The sequence below is a fragment of the Columba livia genome, chromosome 17 (assembly GCF_036013475.1).
Source record: "Columba livia isolate bColLiv1 breed racing homer chromosome 17, bColLiv1.pat.W.v2, whole genome shotgun sequence".
Lineage (NCBI taxonomy): Eukaryota > Metazoa > Chordata > Aves > Columbiformes > Columbidae > Columba > Columba livia.
In genome coordinates, this window is record NC_088618.1 from 10,725,220 (window position 1) to 10,751,693 (window position 26,474).

The 26,474-nt window shown below is 55.7% G+C and overlaps 1 protein-coding gene across 4 annotated transcripts in view; it reads right to left on the reverse strand.

The window, feature by feature from the left end:
* Positions 1-15,126, reverse strand: part of SRRM4 (serine/arginine repetitive matrix 4) — a 44,397-nt gene extending 29,271 nt beyond the window's left edge. For 3 of the 4 annotated variants that reach the window (XM_065033806.1, XM_065033805.1, XM_021284453.2), the window contains exon 1: positions 14,885-15,126. In XM_065033806.1, the coding sequence (XP_064889878.1) occupies positions 14,885-15,015 (131 nt within the window). In that variant the 5' untranslated portion in view covers positions 15,016-15,126. The remainder of the gene's footprint in view (positions 1-14,884) is intronic. The other variant, XM_021284452.2, reaches the window with a different exon arrangement.
* Positions 15,127-26,474: the final 11,348 nt, after the last annotated feature.

Here is a 26,474-nt window from a genome sequence, read left to right on the forward strand (position 1 = left end):
CGCAGTTTGTGCCTTTGTCCCCGAGGATGCGCTCCTGGCAGCTGCCCGCCCGTCCTGCCTGCCTTCAGAGTTTCTCCCTTTCCAGTAGACAACTCAATTGCTTGCACTCATTTTTCTTTTTTTCTCTCTGTAAAAAAACAGCCTGCCCATCAGACCTGTCCAAAAGCAGCACCGCTGCTCCTGATGGGGAGACCCCACGCAGCAGGACACCCGCCAGGTTGCAAAACATGCCCTGTGCAACCTCTGGCCATGGGCGCTCCCCTTGTGCCTTCCAGCAGCCTCCAGTCCAGGAGGTGTTTTTTGGGCTGATGGCAATTTTTGCCAGATTTTCAAAGGCTGGAAGTGAAGCAGCAGCTCTCGCCTCTCCCACCAGCCCAAGCCTTTCACTGCTTTTCAGAACCCACCAGCCCATCTCCACATTTTGGTATCAGATTTGAGCTCTCCCGTGTTCTCCTCCCCGAACAGAATGCATTGACAGCAGAGGGAAATGATGCTGAAAAGGTCACTGGCGGGAAAGAACCCCAATATTCCTAATCTGAAGTGGGGTGAAACCACGAGGCAAAGGCACAGGGTGTTTGCTGCCCCAGGGAGCACAGCTAACTCACACCATCCCCGTTCCTCCATCCCAAGCCCATGGCCAAGTGCCGTCTCATCAGGCCAAGAAATGTGTCTCTTGGTGATGCACGCATCCCTGGGAGCTGAGCCCAGCAACACCCGTCCCCCCCGGCCCCGCAGGGACAGGCAATGGGTGCGGGTTTGGTGTGCACTTGAAGTTCCTGCGTGTCGTCGTCCCCTCCCCTGCCCGCAGGCTCCCGCACCCCAGCCCAGCTCCTCTGCCCCTGAAGCCATCTCTTGCCACAAAGCTTTCATCAATCATCCTTCTCCCCTGCAGTAACTCAGCTACTCCTCTCCAGAGGAGAAAAAAGCAGGAAAATTGTCTTCCTAGTGACCTTCCAGCTGCTGGATGCTGCCACCGCATCACCAACCTCAGCAACATCATCCCTTGCCTCTGCGGGACGGGCTCCAGCAGCGCCAGCCCTCCATGGCCTGGCTTTGCAAGCAGCAGCGTAAGTGCAGGAGGGCTGGATTGTGCTAAGCAAGCCTTTTATTTTTTATAATTTATTTTACTTTGCACACACAGCTGGCTCAGGTCCTGCACGCACAGCCCGAGCGGATCCGGCGTGGTGCCGCAGGGCAGCACGTTGGAGACCCTGAGCACTGACTGCTCTTCACAGACCTGCACCAACAGCGTTTCCAAGCTCAGGACAGAGCATTTGGAAAACAAATATGGATACTTTACTACCTTGCCCTTTTCAGCCCTGACTGGCTCCACGTTCCCATCATCTCCACAGCCTCCGGTGAAAAGGTAGAAGCGGCTCCAGCCAACCGGAGCCCCCAAAATGAAAAAGGTTGAAGCATCTCTGATGAGCCCATTAGTTGTGAATGTTCCAATGGCATTAAACCGATGATGGATGTCTCGCCTGGGGACTGGGAACATCAGCCTGTGAAAGGACACAGGAATGGGAAGAGGGAGAAACTCCTGTGCCCACAGCTGCTTGCACCACGGATGCTTCCACCTCCTCGTAACACTCGAAAAGTGTGAGGACACATGACTGAATCTCTCACCTCCTCTCCTTTCCTTGCCCAGAGGATTTGGCTGCGCAGGAGGGGGCAGCCGGCAGGTTGGGGTCCCTGCTCTCCTGCATCCCTGCGGCTCTGCCCTGGGCTCTTGGCCGTGGAGAGGATGGGCTGAGCTGCTTGGGGCTTTTCTGAAACCCACCACTTTGGGCTGAGAAGCCTATTGGTACTGGCAAAACGACCCTTTTATTTTCTCTCTTGCTCTCCAGCTTTGCTCATCTGATTGAAAAAGAAAATGGTCAAACTGTTCCTTTGTCCCAGGAGAGGGAGGGGACAGGAAAAAAGGTTGTAAAGACATTTTCATGCCAAAACTCCAGCAGATGTGTTTACGTAAAGCTCTTTGAAATATGCACTAAAAATACCTCTTCAAAATTAGGAGATGGGAAAAATTGTAAGTGCTTCCCATGAACACACACACAGACACACACACACAAACACCCCACGGCAGGTTCTTCCCCCACCACATTCAAACTGTTATTATTAGTGCGGCAGGAGCCCTGCAGTTTGTTATTGAAAATTATAATAGCAAATCACCGAGATATTTTCCCTGATTACACAGACTCCAAGCCAGTTCCATTTTAATCTTCTCCCCGCTATTTTTTCCGTGCATCAGCAGAGGCACCAGCTGCAGAAAAGCGCGTGGTTTTCTTGAGACAGTTTAAGCACAGAAGAGAAATACAATTCCGTAATACACATTTTTCATCCAATTTTTGCCAACTGTGACTCTCCTCCCCCTCCTGCTCCCAGGAACACACGTCCCGCTGCAAGCCCAAACGCAGCAGCAGCTCCTTTTGCTTCTTGGACTCCAGAAACATTTAACGACCGCTCTTATCACATCCCAGGCCAAAAAAGCAGCTTGGCTTTTTATTTTCCAGCAGCTGATTTGCTATGCATGGTTGAAGCAGAACAGAGGAGCTTCCCTGCTGGAAGAGGCCCAGGGTGGGTGGCAGATGCTGCGGGGGATGCTGTGTGGCCGCAGCCCGCGGGGACGGCTCTGGCCCGGGCACCAGCTGGCGGTGGCTCCCGTTGAGCCACGAGGGATGCACAGCTCTGGTGGAGGGTAAAACATGGGGGAAAGCGATGCTAACCTGGACCCTCTTAGGTAAGGTAAGGCAGGAGGGTGAGCACAGCCTCTCCATGTCCCCACGGCTGGGTCTCCTTCTCCCTGGGGACACTTCCCATCCCTCAGCTCTCCCAACTCCCGACTGCCTCACCGGGCTTGGCGTCACCTTCCCTCGCTGCCAGCAACCCGGGATGGCTCTGCCGCCTGCCCGCCAGCAGCAGCAGCAATAAAGCCCAGGAATACGGCAGGCAGGCATATTGTTTCTAAAGGAAACCTGGACCGCTGCCCCATCTCGAGCTGTTTCTCCGGCATCTTGTGCCTCCCACGCTGCCGGCTCCGAGGTCCCTGCGGTGCTTCGCGCCACACAGCACCTGCACGCTGTGGGACAATCCTGTGCCTTTCCTCTCCTCCAGTCCTCCTCAGACAAACACCCTGCAGGTTCCCACGCCTGTAAAGGAGCCAATTTTCTCCTCCATCAGGGAATAGGAAAGGAGGCTTGGCTTCTCGCTGGTGCCTGCAGGCAAAGCCAGCAGTGCTGACGCTACCCTGAGCTGCACCACGGCACAGGAGCCCTGCACACCCCGACCCACGGTCTGGGGCACTCCAAGCTCCAGGGTTTAGAAACAAAAACACAACTAAAGGAAGAGAAGCGCTGACCTCTTTGGAGGTCACTATCTGTGGTGGCAGGGACAGGGGACAGGATGCCACATCCACGGCGCTTGATCATTACGGGCGCTCTCTGCGATGTGCCCATTCCCTCCTTTGTCCAAAAACCCATGCTGCTTGGTATGGCGAACAGCAGAAAACTAGTGTGTTTGAGAATAACACAGCTTGTTAAATTTTAATCAAATAGGGGACTGTAAGTCCACAGTTACCAGGAGCTCCCGGGAGCACTGAGAGATCACTTTAAAAATGAATTAGTAATAAGGCATGTTAGAGGCAGCAAGAAGACGGCTGGAGATCTGCACTCAGAGCAGCAATGCTCCATTTGCCACTCACACAAACCTCTTTCCTCCTCTTCCTTAATTTTCTTTTTTGTGAATTACCACTGGAAGAATAGGGGAAAACACACTGGAGGCCCAAACACTCAGATAACTCCAAAAAACCCCAGCCTGTTCACACAGCTAACAAACAGCAATCCCAAGGGTTGAAACGACTCCAACATTAGAAAATGCTCATTTCCCCTCAAAACAGATCTGCTGGTGCATTCAAATGGGCGTCCCCAACCCGGGTGTCCTGGGGCACGGGGGTCCCTGGACACTCTCCCATTTGAGACTTGTCTCTTGAGCATCCATCCCACCAGGATGCCCAGGGCCACGTGGGGCCGGGAGGGCTCAGTGACACCACGAGGAGCAGATGTCCCTGCTTGGGGACGCGTGGGCAGCAATTAGCTCCTGTGGAAAGGAATGAAGCAACAGATTTCTCCTGCCGGTGAGACAAGCCTGCAACGCTCCCAGCGCAGGAAGGGAGGTGGTAAATGGGCTTTAACCCCCCCGCGACATCCTGCTGGGGGATTTTTATGGCCATAAGAGCCCCTGTATCACATCTCCTACATCAGTGGAGCTGGGAAATTGCAGAATTGCAGCTTCATGGGTGGGAGATGGGTCAAACCAAACCCTCCTTCCCCACGACACCCCGTGGTCCCATGGGAAACACCTTGGTGGTCCTGCCAGCTGCCCAGGTGGGACTGATGAGGGGGTTTTAAGTCAAGGAGAGTTGTCCTCTTGTCCTTTTATCCTCCTGCTGTACTCCAAGGAGGAAGAGGTTGGCACTGGGGTGCTCGGTGCTGCAGCACCCGAGGCTATTTGGGGGTCAGAGCCAGAAAAGAATCTCCCTTCACTCCCAGGTCTTCTCCCCATCCATCCGCACCACCCTGCAACTCTGAACATTGTTTTAAATCATCCCAAAAAAGCAAGTGGGAGGATATTTCTTGGCTTGCTGTTCCCTAAGGAGAAGGTGTGGAGGAGGAAGGTGGGAACCCCTGGCAGAACCAGCCAGGAGGGGCTGGAGAGAATCATTTCACTTTTCAGCACATCCATCTTTAATTGGGTGTAATAATAATTTCATGGCTTGCTGGGATTTGTGAGGCTGAACTAATATTTGTAAAATGCTTCGCTATCCTCAGCTGAAAGGCAATCTAGAACGGCAAAGCCCCGGTGTTATTCACATTTGGATAATCCAGAATTATTCATAAACAAAATCAAGATTATGCAAATATATTCATTAGTTCTCAGAACACCTCCAGGAAAATAGAGGAATTAGTCTTGTTAACAACTATATATTATGTAAGTGTGCACAAACCCTGCGCTGTCGGCGCTGGGTACATTCACCTGGGACTCATCCCAGGATCTCGGAACGCTGGAGAACAAGGGCTCAATCTGTACAAAACAACCCTCTCAATTTTGGGACATCCCAATGTCCTACTGCAAGTGACAGCACCCAGCACAGCCCTCTGCACATGTCCTGGGGTCCCACCGGCTGCTTTTCAGCCGAAACACAGAGACATCCCCAGCAACCCGTCTGCACCCCACGGACAGCCCAAGCATGAAAACCATCACCATATTCTACCCAAAACAGCTTTTCCTACCCAAATGAGGATTTTTATCATACATGCAAGACCAAGAGGCTGCAGGGGCAATTTGGATGCAGCCCCCTCACTCAGGACCTGTCATTTTTGCCCTGTACAAGCCCAAACCCCAATACAACTTGTGCTCAGCTTGGCTTTCCCTGTGCAACACCACCGTCTATTCGGGGTGTGCTGGGAAAGGGGAGATAAAGGCACACTGAAAATACCACATGGTTTAATTAATGCCACATGCCTTTCACGCCATAGGTTGTGTGGATTGTTAATTATTTTTATAAAGAAAATAATTAGTCCCAATCAAGGCAAAAGCTCTCCAGAATTACAGCTCATTAACTGCTCTCACATTTTTCTGTTCTATAAAAAGTCATGTGGCGCTGATGAAAATTATAGACCCTCGGAACCAGCATTAAATACAAATTCAGACAGTGTTACCATCCTATTACCATCAACCGCATCGACTTGGCTTCGGTAATTGCAGCTGGAGATGAAGTGCAGGGATTTCTGCTCTATACAACCTCTGAAAACAAGCACTCTGCCCATTAGTTTGCCGGAAACAATGTGACACCAAGGCCCAACTAAGTATGTCCCCAAGGCGATGACAGCCACCAAGGAGAAAGGGGAAAGCAGGGTGGTTGTGCTGGGGATGGGAAGATGAGGGTTGCTCGGGTTCAGTTTGGCTCTGGTTGGTGACAGGGCCGCTCCTGCACAGAGCAGGGGCACCATGCAGGTCTGGTGTTCGTTTAAATTAGGAAGATGAACCAGCTAACGATGTGGCAAATCTGTCCTATGGCCTGTGGTAGCAAAGCGACCAGGTCCAAGCGATGGAAAGAGCTAGGGAAGGCAGAGGGGACAAGGAGCAAGCTTTAAGCAATGCGATTATCCTCCTGGGGAAAACAAGATGCCGAGGGATGCTCTTGTCGGGTTTGTGGGAGCATCTCCCAGTATCTCCCCCTGGACCGTCCTGGTCCAGGCACTGCACTGGGGCTGGCTCTATTGAACGCTGCAGAGGCCTCGCTCAAAGCCTAATTGAGAGAAATCACAGCACGTTAAAGGGAGTTCAGGCCGAATCGATACCGCCGGGGCGGGGAGCGCGAGCGGCGGGAGCGGGACGGTGGCCGTGTCCCAGTGCTGGATCTGCAGGCAGGGCTCAGGCTGTGGCTGCGGGGTTCGCTGCCCAATTTTCTGCTGCAGAAAGGTAAAACAAGACCCGCTGTCCTCTGCTCTGTGTGGGACAAACCCGGCGGCAGCGCAGGGCGAGGGTTGGCAGCGCAGCCCATGGCAGAGGAGATGTTCGTCCTCAGGATCCTGCTTTTCACTTTCCATTAATCAGGGATGAATGGGCCTTCGGTGGCACTGGCAGCCCAGCAGAGCCGGCAGGCAGCTCTTCAGCCCCCGAACTCCTACTGCAAATTAACCCACTCATCCCCATGGCGGCAGCTCCCATGCAGAGAACCTGCCCTAGAGCATCTAAGCCTGCTCAGAGGGATGGGGAAATTGGGGCTGTGGGTGGAGAAAACACTTCTGGGGAACCTCTGAGGGGAATCGGGTAGTAACCACTGGAACAAGGCGGCAATAGTGGGGCCAAACCTGCTGCTGGCATGTGCTGCAGGTATTGTGCCTTTGGCTCTGTCCCCCAGGTGCCGAGATGCTCCACAGTCACGGCGAGGGCAGGGACAGGGACACAGGTACACGACCCATCACAGCTGCAGGCAGGGATGTGACTGGAGCACAAAACGGCTGTGTCTGCCAGCCTGGACTCTCCAAAACACCCCAAGATCCCTCCAAAACACCTGAATGACAATCTTCACCTGTGCTGGCTCCTGAAACACACGTGGGAAATGTTTAGGAGAGCACAAGGACTGGCCCAAAGCGGTGCCAATGTCTTCACCAGCCATCGGACAGAACCGGCAGCTCAGTCACTGTATCTGGGGATGCCCTGGGATCCTGGGGAGATGCACAGAACCTGTCCTGTGTCCTGCAGAGCTCAGCCCTGCACAGGGACCCCCAGGGCAGCCAGCCAGGGTCTGGGGACACAAGGCCAGAGGAGGTCACAGCAGATCACGTCCATCCTCAGTTAGCAGGCACACCCCATGTGCTCCACCGCTCCCCGGAGGGCTGGGCTGCAGAACGGCCCTGTCTCTGCAATGATCATCAGCTCCCCTTGTTGCTCCTCCACCAGTGCTGCCCACCCAGACCCGCTGCACCTCCTGCTGCTGCACGCGTTACCCACCATCGTCCTTCAGCAACTCTCTCACACGCAGTGACAGACAGACAAAGGGGCAGGCGGCTGTGACAGGCAGATAGCTGCATTTTTACCCCCCCCCAATACGTTCCCGATATCGAAGTATTTCAGCAAACAAAAACCCATCTCTTGGAAGAAGCAGCGCTGAACCCACTTGTCTTGCTTCGCTCCATCATAACGAACCTGGCCATGCTCTGATCAACAGCAGGGGGGCTGTGACGAGGGCAAATGCTCTCTAGGCAATAGGTTTGCAGAGCTGAAATCACCAGTCTCAGAGGCAAATATCCTCCAAGGGCCAAAGCCTCAACAGCCCTTCCACACTCGGTGTGCCACGGCTGCCCCGCCGAGAAGGGCTGCCCCACAGGCTGCAGGTGATGGAGCAGCAGAGAATAAGTTATGATATATTTACGTGCTACTATACGCTGGTGTTATACATGCACCACTTTGGTGGGCGGTTGGTTATACGGCAGCTCCAGCTGACCCACAGATTAATTCAGCAGGTGGTCTTTAACTGTGAAATCTCGCTTAACGCAAAAATATTTCTCTTGCTCGGCAATAGGTAATTCCTCATCCTGACAGTAATGCAGCTAAAATCACAGCCACCTTCCCCGCTCTCCTCCAGTCACATCCCAACATGCACATTCCCAAGCACCCACGGGCACGGAGATAAATTCAACACAACCAGCCCACTGCCAAAGTGCCATCGAGTTCCACCGGGATGATGTGCTGCTGCAATTTGGTGTTAGTGGCAGAGAAAACTCATTTTCTCATCATGGCCAGTGGGTCTCGGAGCTTTTTCACCACTTGCACGTGAGGTGGGCATCTGATACTGACCCCCAGGGCTCACCAGCACAAAGGTCTTTGCAGCCCACACAAGCACCCCAACCCCTGTGCCCTCCCTGGTGCCCCCGCTGTCACCTCTGCTCCACACAAAGCCCTCGGCCTGGCTGGGCAGCAGCAGCTGCTTCTTTCATTAATGACAAGACATAAATTAAACATGAAGTGTTAAATGGGTCATCAGTGAAGCAGTTAGTCCTGACCCCGCTGCCTCCTGCCATGGCCACGGGCTGGGAGACCCACCTCAGCCAGCCTGAAACACCAACAGAGCTTTTAATAGATATTTTTTCCCCAACTTTTATTTTCCCTAAGCCCTTCCTGCAGTCCCTGCTGCACTGGCAGGGAAAGTGCTACCGCCACGTGCAAAAAACCCTGCTATTTTTAAACTCCCACTGTTTGTCAGCGCTTTCGGCTTGAGTAGCTGATGCAGAAGCTGGTTTTGCAGCACCCAGCATCCCGCAGAAGGTTGTGTGGCCTTTGCTGGGCGATGGTGGCACCAAGACATGGACACTGGACCTGGGCACGCTGCTGGAGGGGGTGTCCTGCCCCCACAGCCCTGGGCGCAGGCCAAACCCAGCAAAGCCCCAGCAGCACCTGCAGCCCAAACAGGGGTGGGTTTTGCTGCCTGAGTTGGGCTTTGCTGCCTGGGTTGGGCTTTGCAATGATGAAGAGGTTTCAGTGGCCACATGGAGAAAAGGAGGAAAAAAAAAAAAAAAAAAAAATAAAAAGAGAGAAGGAAAGGGTGGTCATGCATGAAATGATTTCATTTCAGTGACACGGGGTTTGCCTTTGATAAGTTCATCTTATAGAAAAATGTACTTATAGAAAGGTCCAGCCACCAAGCACAGAGCTGTGGGAAAGGGATAGGAACGGAGCTGAGGAGAAAAGGGCTCAGTTCCAGCCACAGCCCTTGTGGAAGGAGAAATCCCCTGTGTCCGGGGATCCGGAGGGAACCCCCCCCAACACACAGCTGGGGACACAGGACAGGACTGGCTGCCCTGGATGGCAGAGGCAGGACAGTGACAGCAAGGGGACAATGACCGCAGCACCTGCCGGTGGGCAGAAGCTCCTTCGCAATCCCTGGAATTGGGATGGCTGCTACTACTATTTAGGGCCTCACAGCCCTTAATATTTATTATTTAGACCGTGAGGGATGGATGCGAATGCATGCACGGGGTTTCAAAGCCCTGCTCTGCTCCTTCTCCAGGGATGGGACATGAGCGGTGACAGGGGCTGGCCGGACCCAGTGCAGGGACAGGCATTGGCCCCACAAATCCCTAAACCACCACATTTTGTTCTGGCCTGTTGCTCCGCACTTCAATACCTCTATGAAACAGCCTCACGGACTCTCCAATAGCCAGGGATCTGTAGGAGGTTTTGTTCAAGGGTGAAACCAAGTATTTCTACAAAATGATTCTCCAGCCAGCCAGCGAAATCACCCCCCTTTTGCTTTCTTCCCCATCTCTTATCTGAAGAGGAGGACGAGGAGATGAGATCGATAATATGCTTGCCCCAGCCTGAAGTCCCTAAGAAGACCCCATGGGTGGGTTTGGGCTCCTCTGGGGTCTTCCAAAGGTCCCTTTTCTTAGGTGCTTGTCCACCATCCCATGCTGGGTCACCTGGCTAAGGCACCCATGGGTGCTGAGCCCAGCTGTGCCACCCAGCACTCACTGCATCCCACCCAACCTGGGGCAGGTCCATCCTGCCAACATGCCAGCAAGGCCACCCGTCTGGGGACAGAGGTGTCCCTCACCCTGCCGGGGCAGCCCGCAGGACCACAGTCCCCAGCACTGGTCCAGCAGAGAGGCAGGTGGATGGGGCCGGGGGAAGGAGGAGGAGGAAGAAGGCTCTGCAAACAGCAGGGAGTGGGTCCCATGGACATCCCTGGCTCTGCCCCTTGCTCACTTCGCCCCAGCTCCCCCCAACCTCCCCCCAACTCCCAAGCTGCCTAATTAGCTCTCCCCACTCCCACCGCCAGCCAGCTGGAGCCGGAGGGCAGGGACAGACAAAAGCCTCCCTATTGACAGTGCCCCCCCACCCAGGAAGGGGCTTTTCTTTTCCCCCTCTGCTTTTCTTTTCAAGCCCCTCTCCCCCCAGCTTGGGCCGGGGCCACGGGCTCATTAGCGCCTGGGCTCGTTGGGAGCAGATGGCAGCCAGGCGGCTGGCGTGGCCGGCCCTGCCGCCGCCTCTTCCCGCAGAGCAGATGCCCGACAAGGGGGAGGATTAACGGGAGTGGGGGGCCATGTGCCGGAGGGACAGATTCCTCCCCAGCAGCACACCCTGATGCCCAGGGGCCACCAGCCCATTCGGGATGAATGGGGTTCAGGGCCACTGAAGTGTGGCCAAGAAGCCAGAGGTTGGGATGGGTGAGAACTGGTCAACCCACTGGGTACTCTCTGCTCAGCCAAAAGTCACAGGGGACTTGCAGCTGCCTTTTTCCCCTCACTGGGGACATGCTGACCCCAGCACTGCTCCTGCCTGCTCCCAACACAGCCGGGGAGGACATGCCACCCTTGTCCCAGCAGGTTTGCAGCAGTGGCATCCAGACCCATCTCCAAGATAACCTGCCACAGCAAACCAGGGAGCGAAACTGCGTTTAATCCCACTTCAGCCACACACCTCCCTCTTTGTGCGCAACACACTGCGGGGGATTAAGGGTTAAAGCACAAATCCCCTGCACTGCCCCGACGTGACCCACTTAGGCCATCTGGCAGGGAGGGATGCAGGAACCGCCTTTCTCCCAGCACTGCTGGTGCTCACCCAGCATCACTCACTGCTCCAGGAGCTGATACCAGCACCCCCAGCCCCAAACACTGCCCTGGCTTTGCGTGGAGAAGTGGATTTCAGCCGAGTTTGGGGTGCTGGGGCAGAGCCACGACGGGCCATGTGGCAGCAGAGAACACAAACGTCCCCGAAAGCATCCTCCAGACTGCCACCAGCTCCGCGTCCCAGAGGGACCCTGGAGCATCTCCCAGCTTGGCTGTCCCCGACACCCGCGGGTTCCCCAGCAGACGGGCACTGATGAAACACACAGCAGCGCTGGGAGAAGTCAGACCAGCGAGTGCGAAGGGGCTCCCAGTCACCACACTGTGGCCAAGGGCATGGCCAGGGAAGAGACACAGACAAAGCCCAGCTAAGAGGGGGGAAAATGGATCCAGGTTGTAGGGCCAGGGCTACAGTGTGACAGTGATACCTTGTCCCCAAAGACTGGGCAGAGACTGGTGGCACCTTATCATGGGAGGTGAAGCCTCACCGAGCCCAGCATGAGGAAAGGTTAATTGGAAAAGCCCCTTTCCCCATCACCTCGGCTTTTCCTTTCACACTGCAAACTGGTCAATAATCCATTTACTTTGGCAGAGCCCTGCTCTGGGCATGAAGCTGTGTTGGGGGCCGACTCCATGGCCCCCCCAGCCCTGGCAGGATCGGGGGGGGAAGGGATTAATGTATTCTTTTGTTTCAGGATGAACTGTGGGTTTAGCAGAGCTTTAACCCTCCAAACCTCCCAGAGAGCTTGATAGGAATTTAGAGGGAAGAGGCTTTATCTCCGGGACGAGCAGCAAGGTGGTGGTGAGGGATGTAGCACAGGGCAGAGCGGGCTGGAAGGGGGGAAAAAAACCAAAACAAATACCTTCTGCCCTGGGAACGCCACCGCTGCCCCACAAGGATGTAGGATTGAGCTCTTAGCCATGTCCAGGGCACTCTGCGAGGATGGGTTCGGGCTATGCCCACTGTGGGGGCTCCCAGCAGGACCCCCATGTCACAGCTGGGCCCCTTGGTACCCCTCAAGGGTACAGGCTCAGCCAGCAAAAACTGATGGGGAGATGGACAGTGCTGACCTAGAAATCACACCATCGCCTCCACCACTGTGGGAAGTGCGGGGCCAGATCCAGGGCAGAGATCTGCGGTGTTTGCAGAGGAGCAGCTGTCAAGTGTGGGAGAAAACAGGAATCCAGATGGTCATCTTAATTTTTCATTTGGCTAACTGGTCTCCTCTCCTCTCTGGTGCGCTCAGCTTGCTGGCACCGCAGTCATTTGCTCTTAAATTAGCCAGGAGCACCGTCAGGGAAAGAGAGGCCGATCAGAGCAGCGGCGCAGCAAAACCTTCAGGAAAAACAAACCCAGAGCGGAGCCGGGCACCGAGACAGCTGTGAGAGGAGCCGCCGCAAACCTCAGAGCAGCTCTCCTAGGGGATGTGGAGCAGGACCCAGACTCTGGCTATTGCTGGGCTACAAACTTGGTGCCAGCTTGGGGTGCTGGAGATATCACTGTGTACCCAATGGGGACCCACTGAGGGCCCTGGGGATGCAAGATCTGGAATCTCGTAGGCGCGATCCTGGCAAGACAAGAGCCTCGGGCTCCCGGCAGAGCCTGGTGCGATGCAAACCAAGCCGGCAGCCCTTCCGAGAGGAGCCAGGGACCGCGGTCCTCCTGCTCTCCCAGCCTTCAGCTTCAGCCCCCCAGGCAGCAAAGCCCCTCCATGGCACCGGGGAGCACAAATACCCCACAGACCCCAGGGAGAGCCCCAGCAGAGCCACCCCCGCTCCACACCTGTAGGGAGGGCGGTGGTGCAGATGGCTGCATGGCAGGGAACATCCCGGGGCCCCGGTCAGTGGCACACGCTGCCAGAAGACAAAAGGAGATGGGCTGCATCAACATGGGGACTCGGTGGCATCGTGGCCGGCTGCACAGAGCACACCCTGGCTCGGGGACCCTGTTGTGCAGGACCTGCTGGTGCTGAGGTACAAAACACGGCAAAGCCGAGCTGGCAGGTCCATTTTCCCATGTGCTGACAGCACCTGACCCCTGCGCAGACGGTTCCCCTCCTGCCAGAGCTGGCAATGCTGGCGAAACAGAGAGGTGCGTGTATTCGTTAACTTTTTAACACAGCTGCAAACCCTCCTGCCGCGGTTCTCAGCCCGACTGGGATGTCTGTGGCAATTCAGATTACCGCACCGAGCTGTACATCACTCCTGGTACTCGGGCTTGCTGTATTTCCCCAATGCCCTAGTTTGTTGCCTCAGTACATCTCAACTGCAAGATATCTAAGCAGCGAGGTTCACTCAGACACAGTGAGGCAGCAGAGCCAGCCCCTAGCCCACTGACAGCCCCTCCAGTTGCCGACCACAGCCCAACATACCGGAGAAAGAAGCCATGGTGGTTTCTCTCCCCCACGAAGGCTGAAGCCCTGCAAACGCTGCCCGTGGAAACAGGATTTGCTTTTCTGCTTTGGAAGCCTAAGCCGTGCCTTTCCCAATTTTCTACCCTGATTAATGGCAACCAGAGAGACTGTAAAAATTCACACTTGGGCAGCTGGGCTGCGGGGGCAGACGTGATCCCCCTGTTTCACAAGCAGCGGGACCCTGTCCCCATCACCGCTGCAGCTCACCTCTGGAGCAGGAGGCATCCGAAACAGCTCGCTCCCCGCGAGCACCCTGCTGTTCAGTACAAGCTGAGCCCCCAACACCCAGAGCCCCTCTCCTGTACCCACCCATCGCCTTCGTGAAACTTCAGGTTGTTCCCTACATCAGGGGGGAGTGCCAGCGGTAGAAATACAAAGCAAAGAGAGGAGAATCAGCAAAAGCCACCTTTCCTCACAAAAACAGCGCAAAGGAGATATTTTTAAACCAACATTGAGACAGCCAGTAAAATAAAACAAGTCTAAATCCAAGAGTGCATTGTTGTGAGGAAGCCACACGGACCGTTGCCCGTGTGATAACCTGGCTGAGCGGTTCAGAGCGTACGAACAGCCCCTTCACCTTGTTTCGTGGGGTTTGACCCCTGCTCTGCCTGTGGCAAACACGGGGGGCACGGGCCCCGCCAGGAGCAGGAGGGACAGGGCAGGCAGGCACCAGCCGAGCAAAGCTCAGACCACTTGGCTTGCAGACTTGGGGGACACCAGTCCCACGGCTGCCCCGCTCCACAGCTGTGTGTGTGTGCTCCAGGCAGCTGTGGCCTCCAGGCTGCACCTCCCTGGGGTGCATCAGCCTCCCCCATGCGCCAAAACAGGGTCCAGAAGGCTGGAGGGATGTTCCCCTCCCCAGGTGTCACCTTCCCAAGAGTGCACAGTGCAGGAGCAACACAGACACAAGACAGCCAGCAGGCCACCCACCACGGAGGTCTGCAAGGCAGGGATGGAGGTGACCACACTTTCTGGCTGATGACCCCCAACACTGCCCCCCGCTCCATAGCCCAGCTAGAGCTTTCCAGGCCCCCCCCAGCACCCTGCAGCCAGCTCCCAGGCTCTGAGAACCACCTGCCAAAGTCTACCGAGCCCGGTCCCCTCTGGAGCACAGCACCAGCCCCGGGAGGGGGCCCCGCCAGCCAACAGCCCCCTGCCCCAGGCACGGGGGACCCCCAGCTCCAACAGTCCCCAATTGGGGTGGGGGGAGGAGATGCCCTAGACCCTCCTGTTAGGGGGGGCACTAATTGGGGGTGAGGAGGAGGTTCGGGGTGGTGCAGCCCCAGCCAGAGGCAGGATGGGGGGGTGTCCCTGTGTCCCCCCCGCCCGTGCAGCCCTTACCTGGGCAGCGGCTTGCGGGCCGTGATACTGGCCACGATGATGCTCTCGGGTCGCGGCGTGGCCACGGCTTTGAAGGTGCCTCTCCAAAACTTCTCGAAGAGCTGCTTCTCGCCCTGCTGCACGCTGGCCATGGCCTCCCCCGGGCCCCCCCGTTCTCCGCGCTGCTGCGCGCTACATCCCCCGCCCGACCCCGGGAGCCCGCCCGGCGCTGCCCCGGCTGGCGGGCAGGTTTGCGGCCCGACCGCCCCCGCCGCCCGTTTTGTGCCGCCGAGGCGGGGAGAGGGGCCGGGCCCGCCCGCCGTCCCTCCCCGGCACCGCCTCCCGCCGCTGCGCCCGGAGCCGCGGGGAGCGCGGCCCGGCCCGGGGCTGCGACCGCCCCGCCGGTGCTCAGGTGCAGCTCCCGGGAGGAGCCGGTGGCCTCTCTGCGGCTGGGTTCGCTCTGTCCCGCGGAAAGCCGCGCTGGAGCAGGTGGCTCCTGGGGGATCTCAAGCCGCTCCCACCCTACAGGCAGGTTTTGCACCCTCCCTCACAGACCCGTGTCCACCCTGGTGTCTTTGCAGTCATAGAATCACAGAACTATTTTGGTTGGAAAAGACCCCCAAGATCGCGTCCAACCATTCCTCCACCCCTGGCACTGCCCCATGTCCCTGAGAACCTCATCTCTGACTGTCCAACCCCTCCAGGGCAGCCTGTTCCAATGCCCGACAGCCCTTTGGGGAAGAAATTGTTCCCAACATCCAACCTCAACCTCCCCTGGCACAACTTGAGGCTGTTTCCTCTCATCCTATCACTTGTTACCGGGGAGAAGGCACCAAACCCCCCTCACTACAACCTCCTTTAGGCAGCTGTAGAGCGCGAGGTCTCCCATCAGCCTCCTGTTCTCCCGTTTTTTTCCACAGAACTCTCCTTGCTCCATCCCCATCGTCACCTTCTCCAACCAAGGAACCACTCCAGCTCGCTGAGGATCATGGGCACCCCCACACCTTGCCCTTTGCGGGGCACAAACCCACCAGCCTGTGCCCCCACGAGTCCCCATCCCATAACACACACCACCAGTAGCCTTCATGTTTGCCCACTCACAACTGTTTATCAGACACGATGGAAGAAAGAGGGAGAGCTCAGAGCTACCAGCTCAGATGAGAAAACAGCTGGAAGCTGCAGAGACCTCTCTGTAACTGGTCCATACTGGGACCTGTATGGGGAGGAGATTTTGGAAAAAACTCCTCCCCTATTTTCCGCCCCCCATCCCTTCCCTGGTGAGGGACAGGGCACGTTGCTCCTTGGCCCCAGCAATGTGGCCCTAACCAGCTCAGAAAAACAAGACCTCACCTTGCAGGGCAGGACTGGACCCACCAGGACCGGGTATGTGGAGCAGGGAATGGAAGGGCTGGGGCGGCACAAGTGTGGCGCTGCTGCTTCCCTTCGCCTCTGCACCCAGTACAATAAAAGCGTCTTTAGGAGAAAATGCTTCTTCTACCAAACGCCTTGAAGCACAAGTGAAAGCTGGTGACCTTGGGTGAATGAGAGTCTCTCTATTGTGCCTTGGAAACCCGCACGATACATTTATGTAAGTGACGGGGAGATAATGGAGCCAGGAACAATAGGTGGTGGGAGCCGAGAAAGAATGAAAATCACCGAGAAACTCGATCCCTTTCTTCTGTTAAATACAAAATTAGCAGAAGGCTCATCCTGACTCTGTTGTCTGTCAAACTCCTCTTTCCCTGCTCCCTTTTGCTTCCTGCTCCCGGTGCCAGGGCTCTGCCCCGCCAGCACCCGGGGACAGGTGACCCTGAGCTGTGTCCCCACGCTGAGAGACACAAAGCGAGAGCCCCGGCGGCACGCGCCGGCGGCGGCAAAGGGCTTTGTGCTGCGAGGCCGTGACCGGCTGGAGACGGATGCCGGGGAGGCAGCGAGAGCGGGCACAGATCCAGCAAGGCTTTATAGAAACGCTGTCAGCTCTGCCAGACATCGCCTGAAAAGCTCGATAGGGAAGGATGACATTCAGGCATGGCAGAGATGCTCATTGGGAGGCTGCTCCCCAACCCCCCTCCCCGAAAAACCACCCAGAGGCAACGGGCACCGCGTCGGGGTTGGGAAAGGCGGCCGTGAGCTGCGGCTCTGCTCTAGTCCAGGGCACATCGCACATGCTGTGGGCAGGAGATGTCAGAATGGGGACCCTCCAGGGACTGTCACAGCCAGCAAAGGGCAGAGCAGAAGGAGCAGGAAAAAGGCTTGAGAGGTGTAGAGCAGCCATGCTGCAAAAACACAGCTGGGGGGGCACAGAGAGCACCCTGGCAGACACAGCAGGACCCACCAGCTCCAGGACAGCCACCCACCAGCACCTCATTGTCACCTCCTGCACATGAGCGGGGACAGGCACCCACCACCCAGCCGATCCAAGCCTGGGTTTCCTCTGGCCCTTCCAGCCATCCCCATAACACACAGTCTGCTCCTTAGGAGCCTGTTTCCCTTCACAGCACATCGAAAATCATCAGAGATCAGCTGTAGGTACACACATGCCCTGGTCTCACTGTTTTGTTAGCAAATGACCCAAATGTGTGGTGCACTGTCACCCCAGCCCTCTGCTTGGGGCTCGTTAGCCAAATACCCTGCAAGGCATCAGCTCCTGCACCCCCCTGGGCTTTGCAGGATGAGTCCAACAACCCACAGCTGCAACCAGGACCCTCATTGCACTCCAGGGCACTTCACCCCCTTCCACCAGCAGTCCTGGAACAGCTCTAAACGCCCTAAAATTAACTACCAAATAAAAGGAATAATAAATGTTTGCACTATTAAATTAGCAGCACGGGTGGCGTGTGGGCAGGAGGAAGGCTGCGATCATTACAAGAACCCTCTCTCCTGGCATACTTTGTGGAGACATCAGCGAGCCAATTAAGCAATTGGCTCCGTTAACAGAGGCTCCTAGGAATAGACTTCCCTGCTATAGAATAACTGCGCTGTAATAAATTGCCTCATAAATAAGCAGCCTGAAAAAAAGCGTTACAAGATACCCAGAAAAAGCACTATATCATAAGCAGAAATGATGCCATACATTTCTAGAGTATCTGTTTGCCCACAGCATTCCGAACCCCGGGGCGGTGACTCTGCAAGGAGCCATGGGGACGGTGCCATGGGGCACAGGCAGCCCCCCCATCTCCCTTGCGAGACCACTGCCAGCAGCAAACAGCCAGTGGTAACTTGTCCCCTGGGCATTGCAATAAATGCTGCCCTGGGCTATTTGCAGGTTCAAGTGTTTGCACCGAAACGGGTGCAGTAAACTTCAGCAGGGAGAGCGGGTCCTGGGACTGGAATAGGGAAACTGAGACTTGGAGGATAGCAGCAAAATTTCCTCAAAAGCAAAAAATATAATTCTTCCTTAGCTCTTCTGGCATGATTTTTTAAGAACACAAAGGGCTGAGCCTGGGCTTCCTCCACCCTGCACGGGGGCTGCACACAGAGCTCTCCTGGAGGCTGCTGGACCCGCAGCATCACTCGCCCTGCCCAGCTCCACAGCTGCCTGAGCCACATGATCAAACACCCAGCGCCCCCTCGCCCCACAAACCCCCCATGTGGGCCCCAAATCCCCAGGAAAGCTGAGAGGGTCCTACCTGGCTCAGAGCAGATGGGGGTGCTCAGGAGCCCCAGCCCTGCCTTCTCCTGCTTTATCCTCTCCCACATTTAAAGAGCCCAATCTCCCCATCCCCTCCTGTCCCCCGGCTTTGATTTTGGGAGTGATGGAGGAAAGCGAGCGGTCCCCGCTCTGGGTGACCGCCGTGGGGGTTCAGCTGCTGTCAAGGAGGACGAGCTCTGGGGCTGAGGGAAGGAGTGATCAGCAGGGCGAAGCCGTGTATGCTCAAGACGGGTGGGAAAGGAGAAAATGTGTTTAACTAGGATTAAATTTTAATCTGCTCCCCCTAGTAGAGAGAAGAAAGCTGAGTTTGTCCTGGAGCTGCACAAATCTTTTTATATAAACACTGAATAATTATTATTATTATTATTTGGCTTGTATGTGGTGGGAAGAGTCAGAGCCTGGTTTTGCCCAAACCGCCCCATTCCCACCTGCACGCAGTGCTGGTGCGGTGCCGCTCCACCCACTCCCCAGCCAAACAGGTTTACTGCAAATGCAGAAAATCAATAATTATCTTTGGAAGTATTCATTATCACTCAAGAGTCAATAAACAAAGGCTACAAGTGCCCTCTATTCATGGCACTTCAGAAGCACCTACCAATTATTCCCTTGATGAAGCCAGCCCTGCCTGGCAGGAGAGGGGTCCTCCATTGCTGCTGCCTGCTGCAACGTCTTCCTGCTTTGGCCAGGGAGGAGGAGGTGGAGGAAGGGCAAAGGGCTTCTTGCTTAAAATAACATTTGCAACTGAGATGTGAACCCGCAAGGTGATGCATGGCTTTGTTTCGGATGCTGCAGCAGATGCAGATGGGTGCAGAGATGGTCTGGCCATAGGGCTGCCTGTGTGGAGGGGCTGGGAGATGCTCGGTGGGGCTGGATCTGAGCTGGTTTTCCCAAGAAAGGTGGCACCAAGCAGGCTGTGGGGTGGGGACTTGGTGACAGCCAGGGGACAATGTGCAACAAAGGACAAGGCACTTGCCAAAGGTGTCTTTTTTCTGTCCTTACTTTCTCTGCCCATGGAACAGCTACTTCACCCATGGGAAATGTGAGAGCATACACAGCCCTGGGGCTCCTGCAAGGCTGTTATGCCCCTGGGATGGGAGTCAGTGGCAGTAGCTGCTCTGTCCTTTCCGTCACTGGGCAATAAATAAGAGAGAGGCTGGAAAGCGGAGCTGCAGTTTCCTCGCAGAGCACCAAGGCCGTGGGCACCGGGGTGCATCCATCACCAGACAGGGCCACCCATCAGCACCCGGCTCAAAAGCTTTGGGATGCTGGATGTGATGCACCCTGGGATGCTGGGAGGAGGAGGGAGGGAGCTGATATTGGGGAGATGCAGCTGCGCTCCTGTGATTTGAGACAATGAGGGTGCCCATGTCCCCTCCATCAGTGCAGGACGTCACCCCCAGGCTGCAGGACATACCTGGCCAGACCGCAGCAGCCTGGCAGAGTCCCAAGACATGTCTCCCTCATCTCCAGAAGGACACCCAGGACCTGCTGAGCCCCCACGTCCCCGTCCCCAGAGCCACCCATGGTGGCAGGACCAGGCGTCCCCCACCCCGGCTTTCTGCTACAGCTGTGGGGGCAGCTGGCTTCTCCATGCACAGGAGGAGGCTCTACAGCTCACCTGCCTAACAAAAGTGCTTTTTCCTCCCTGGTCACCTACCAGAGCCGCCCAGCCCCCGTATTTAGGCAGCGCCAGATGAAAAGGCGTAGGGATGGATAAGTGTGAGCGTTCGCAGGCAAAGCCATTTGCAGCTGCTGGAAAGAGGGGAATGAAAGGGCAGGAGCAGAGCGGGGGGAGGAAAGTCAGACCATGGCCTTTTCTTCCTTTGGGCTCTAAAAAAAGCTCCAGAGCGGACAGGAAGATGGAGGGATGGAGATGAAAATGTAATTTTTCCCCTCCGAGGCGCAGTGGCCGTGGTGGCGAGCCGGCCCCCGGGGACCGTGCGGCAGAGCTGCGCAGCCGCTGCTGCTCTCCAAGTGCCGCTGCCGAAAGGTCAAACGCAGCTGGCGGAGGGGACAGAGGGGGACACGGGGGACAGAGCCGCACGTGTCCAGGCAGGAGAGGCAGGGCCCAACATGCAGCAAAATCCCTCGCTGGGGGGATGAGGTACAATCCCCACCTCTTCAGTTTGGGCTCAGACCTCAAAACCCATTTCACACCATGAGCCCCTCGTCCTGAGCCTGCTGGGAACAGGGAAGATGCTGCCTGAGAAAAACAGAGCTGCCCATGAACCCAAAGTTACTGAACCCGACCTGCCCAGGGTACGCTGATGGGATAAGCAGCTTGACTCCATGCAGTCACTTCTCATTGATGTATATTTTAGTCTGGCTTTATTATTTTCCCCTCCTCTGGGTTATTTCTCGGCGGTAGCGGCAGCAGTGGATGGAGGAGCCCTGTTCTGCCCGCGCCGCGGGGGAGAGAGGCAGGAGGGAACAAAGTGCCGCGTTCCGGCTTTTACAGACTATTACTTGTAACAGAGAGGAACAAAAATACTGTCAAATAAAGCACTTGAGGGCACCAGCCTAAGCGTTAAATAGGTTTCTGCTGAAAAGCTGCTTTGACTGAAAAAGTTCCATGATTTGGATGAGAGGTGTTACCCTGCTTGTGAGAAAGCCCGAGCTTTGGTAAAGCTGGGGGGCACAGGCAGCACCATCCCGGGAATGGGGCTCTCAGGGCGCTCCCTGCTTGGCTCCGTCCCACCACACACTCACAGGTGCCTCGGGAAAGCACTCAGACCCCTAAATTTTAGGCTCCCCATCCTATCTCCACTGAGCAGTGCTTCCCCTGCTAAACATCTGGAGCATTTTGCAGCAATAATGGGCAGCACGACTGCTCGTGCGTGAGCTGCTCCAGAGAACAAACAGAGAGTTTGGGGGGCAGACATTTCCCATTAAGACGCACTAATGAAATGTGAAAATGTTTTACTGTGCTGTAATGTTATATATGTTCAAACTCAGACACAGCTGCAGCGCTGTTCCGTTTGTGGCTAATTTAAGTGCCAATTAAACTGGGCTAAATTACAGCCGAGTACGCCGCGGGAACTGATGTGACAAGGGACGTGTCCAGGAGCCCCAAATCTCGCTGACCTTGCCGTTACCTTTCGAGCTGGTTTGCAAGCCGCATCTCTTCAGGTCTGAACGCTGCATCCCGCACATCGCCAAAGCCACCGATCGTCCCAGCTGCCCCATGGGGAGGTCGATTCATCTTGGAAAAAAAACTAAAACAAGCCAAAACTAAACTCATTTTTCTGGAGAGTGGAGGAACTGGTGGGATTTTGCTCTTCTTTTCGGGTAAAGGAAGGAATAAAGTACCTAAAGGCTGGGGTCATGCTCTCTGGCCTCACCATCAGAGCATCCCGAGCGGGCTGGTAGCTGCAGCCAGGTCCTGGGTCCCGTTAGCAGGGATGTCCCATGTGGTTTAGGGTGCAGGGCCTGTTCTCAGCAGTATGGGGTTGGTATTTTTCCTGATTTAGTTAGCTGACAACAGCTTTAGGATTTGCTCCGGTGAGAACAGCTCAGAGGGTTTCAGAAGAGCTGCAGGTTGGCATTTGGCACCAGCAGCCTGTGGGGACCTGTCAGCTTTCCTAAGGGCATTGTGGGTTTTTCAGTTGATTTAGGCAATTACAATAAATCCCCTGTGGCCCCTGGTTTCCAGCTGTGCCAGGTTAGACCCAAATGAGCTCAGGAAGAGCAGAGCTGGCATCCTACCCCAGCCTGTGGGCATGGCGCTTGTGCCCAGGGGTACCCCATGCACACACCCCCCACCTTTCCTCCAGCCAGATGGCACAGAATTTCTGAAAACCTTTTTTAAATACCTACACCAAAAAGCTCTTTTTAATACCTACCCATATGTGTATATATATATATATTTATTTTTTTTTTATGGTCAGCCAGGGAGCCGAATCGATGGCACAGACCCCAGGCAGTGGTGCAGGATCCATCCTCAAAGCACAAACCCAAGTGGGGGACAGACTCCAGTGAGGGTGCCTGTCTGTCTGTCTGTCTTACAAGTGCCCGTTAACCAGGCCATGCCTCATAAACTCCAATTAGCGGGCAGGTCGTTTCCATCAGCCGCCATCGAATGTCGACAGTTCCCGGTGATGCCAGTCCGGCATCGGCACAGCGGATCCCAGTGCCCCAGAGCAGCCACGAGCTCCTCTCTAATTAATCCAATTACAACGTCGCATTGGCAATGCAACCAGTGGATTAATTGCGGTTTGCTCCAGGTGAATGGCAGGCGGAAACGTTCCCGTGTTCAAACAGAGTTGTTGTTTGTTATTAACTATGAAAAGCCCGGCCTCGAAGCCAGCTGGCGAGGAAGGCTGTCCTGCAACCAGCATCATCCTCCTTGGGAGAGCGGAGAGTTCGCCCCTCCCCGGGCTAGATGAGCACCTGTGGAGCCTTCACATCACTCTTGAAAAACAAATCCTTGCCTAAGACTGAAAAAACAAAGATTAGGGAGGTGACAGCAGCAGTAGGAGTGTGGAGTGGAAGGTTGCTTGCTCTCGGATATATTTTTTTTAAATATAATAAACAGGAGATTATTGGAAACAATTAATTGTTCAGACTGTCAAGAAGATGAAAGTGTCAGGAGTAAACAGATGCTGGTCACGATTCAGCACTCATTAAGGCAAGAGAACAATTCATTTCATATGCATGATTAACTCCTGGCCACTGACAATTTACACAGCAGATGATCAAAAGAGAATTAATTATTCCCCAAATCAGGCTGCTGCCAGCCCTGCCCCGGTCCCCACCAGTGCTGCTGATGGCACAGCCCGTGGCCCCCAAAAGCAGGGCCACCATGGTTGTGCCCAGACCTGGCCGTGTGATCCCTGCCCTTGCCTGGGGGTGTTTGCTCCCAAAAACCCCCACCTGCCCTCCCCACCATCGCACAGCATTGTGAACATCTCCCCAGCTGCACCCACCAGGCACCTCCAGCACCACCGTGTCCACCCTCGAAGGGTTTCGTGCCACCCGGAGCAGCACAGGCAGGTATCGGCTTTCTGACACCGGCCGATAATCTCCTCCTCCCCCAGCAGTAATTAACCCGGGAAGGTTTCTCTCCATTTGACACCTTTTCTTTCCTCTGTGATTGATGGTGTCTCTCCCGTTACAAATCCATGCCGTAATTAAAGGAAGGAACTCCACTCCCTCTACCTGATTTATTTTTTAATACAGTCCCCCTTTTGATCTCGTCTCTTTCTTAATTAAATTACGAGCCGTGAATCAACACCCTGCTACTACAAAAGCCGTTCTGCCTCGCTCGCTTTCCTCCACCGAGAGGGAAATACTGTCTGCAAATCTTGCTGACGGGGAATCACCGAGAGGTTCACGAAACACCAGCTCTGCTCTTACTTGGATCTTATGAGGAACATGGGGGCTGGATCCTGCAGGGCAGTGGGCTCTTGGAGAGCAACCATGACCCCCCCAGAACTGGGGGTGCAGAGCAGTGGGTGATGCTGTGGGGTGATTGCTTTGCAGCTGCCCCGTGTCCCTGGTGGGTGCTGGGGCAGCTGGGGGAGCCCATCCCAGACATGGCTTTCCTGCCCGCGCCTGGTCCCAAAACCCTTCCCAGAAATGACTCCTGGGCTCTGTTGTGCTCATCCCTCTTTGGGAACAGAACTGGTGCTCCGCGAAGCCCCCGCAGCACCCACCTGCTCCAGGGCTTATCCCATCCTCGAGCACCCCAGCGCTCGCGGTGCCCATCCCTGCCATGCCAGAGCATCCCCCCTGTGTTGTGACACCCTGAACCCCCTGCCCAGCCTCCTCTGAGCCCCCCACCTCTACTTGCAGGCCACCACCAAGGGAAAAATCACATTGCAGCCACTTCACACAGCCCCGGCACAGCCCCGGGCCCACAACGGGCACCGGCACAGCCGATATGCATCTCCATGGCTGCCAGAGGGCCGAGGAAGCTGCATGGCACGGGGAGTATAATGGCATAATAACTCTTTCCTGCACAGTCTGGGCGATGGCAGAGCTTTTAATGAAGGATAATGATGTTTTGCATTTAAATATACTGCACTGTTGACTCATGACTGCAGCATCATCGGGACGGGAGGAGTAAATCAGGGAGGGCAACTGCTCAGAGCCTCATCCCGCTGGAGCATCTCCTGCAGACACCTTGCAACCGAGGAGAGGATGGGGTGACAGGCAGAGCCCCGGCGAAGGGACAGGCTCCCGCACCCTCCGCCTCATCCCCCCGCCGAGTGCAAACGAGCCTGATGCTAATTTAATGAACTTCTGATGATTATCGCTTTTATTTTTAAATCTGAATTCCTGCAGGAGTCACCTTCAGCAGGGAGAGGCGGCCCGTCTCCGAGGCGGCGGCGGGATGAATTGATTGCCTGTATCTGATTAGCAATTACACTCGGCGCACTTCAGCGGTAAATACTGTCACCCTGGGCTGGGGATGAGGTGATGGCAGATTGCGGGGTGTCTGGGGAGGGTGCTGGGGGGGGCCCAGGAGCAGCACTTGGGCACCTGGGCTCGGTGCCCGCACAGCACGGAGCAAGAGGCCACAGGCACCTCTGGCTGGAGGGGACAGTCCCTAAAATAACTTGCTTCCCAAAGATTTTTGAGGCTCCAAGCCTCTCCCTCCCCCGGGATAACCGTCTCCTGCTTCTGAAGCCGCTGGGCTGGTGCTTACGGGCTTTTATGAATTGTGTCTTTAATATCACACTGGAATATTTGCCCTATAAATTCTTAAGAGCAGATTTATAGACGAGCCATTACTGGCATTACAGAGTATTAATAAATCAGTTAAACCTACAGAAAAAGAAAAAATGCATTCTGCTCGTCTATGCTGGCACAATAAACGTATAAGAAGGGACATGAGGCAGAGTCCTGCAGCTGGGGACAGCGGTTCCTGGCCACCGCAGCAGTGGGGACACGCTGTGTCCCCTGGGACACCTGTCCTGCCCCTGGAAGCCACCAGCCACCCTTCCCTGGGGGTATGTGCGATACACGTGGCCGAGCAAGCTGCCGATCAGCTCTGGCGGCAAAGCTGTGGATCCCCTGGTCCAGGACACAGCAGACGCAGGTACAGCCCAGTGCCCCAGCCAGCAGGGGTGTCCCGGGGCAAGCGGAGGGTTTCTGCACACTGGAGCTGGCACTGAGGCACTCAGGAGGACGGAAGGCACACGGGGGACGATGCTCCGACAGCGCTGCCTCCTCTGTTTCGGGAGGCGAGCTATTTGCATCGCTGGCTGCTCGTAGCGCACATGCTATTTCTGGAAGAGCCTAGGTTGAGAAAAGCCATCTGGAGAAAGGCGGCAGCCGAGCCGCATCTCCGGGAGCAGCTGGCCCTGCGCTGGGATCCGGTGCCTTCCGAGGGCTCCGATGCGCAGGGAAAACGCAGAGTCTGTCCTCAGTTGCCAGCTGCAGCATCCCGCAGTCACATAGACCAGCTCAACTGCTTTGCCCCCTAATTCAGAGTGAAGCCCAGTGGCTTTATGCCCACGCATGCCCTTACCCTCAGCTGCTTCCAGCCTGGGAGGTGCTCAACTTCCCTGCCACACGGTTCAGACCTGGAGATGCCATAAAACCAGATCCTGGCACCAGTCCCATCACGGTGGCCACATATAGCGTGGTGTTCTGGCTAACGTGGTGCACTCTGGTGCCACTGAGCCCCCGAGAGAGCGGGACATCTCCAAGGGAGTGTAGGGGGAGACAAACAAAAAATGCAATATTTTTCTCTGCCACCAAACTCATCAGTGCTGGCTGGCTGGGTTTGATTAAACCTCTCATTTATTACATTTGGGAAGAATGTAATTTAGTTACCAGCTCAAAAGCAAATAAGACCCACGTGAAGGGTCCCAGAGCATCCATTTCCCCAGAGCCACCACGTGCCAGGGCAGGATGGGCCAGGGGGTGACAGTGACACCTCAAAGTATCCTCAGCATCCCCATCCAGGGGCTCACAGGGTTCCGGCCCCTCCACTGACCTTTCTCCAGCTCA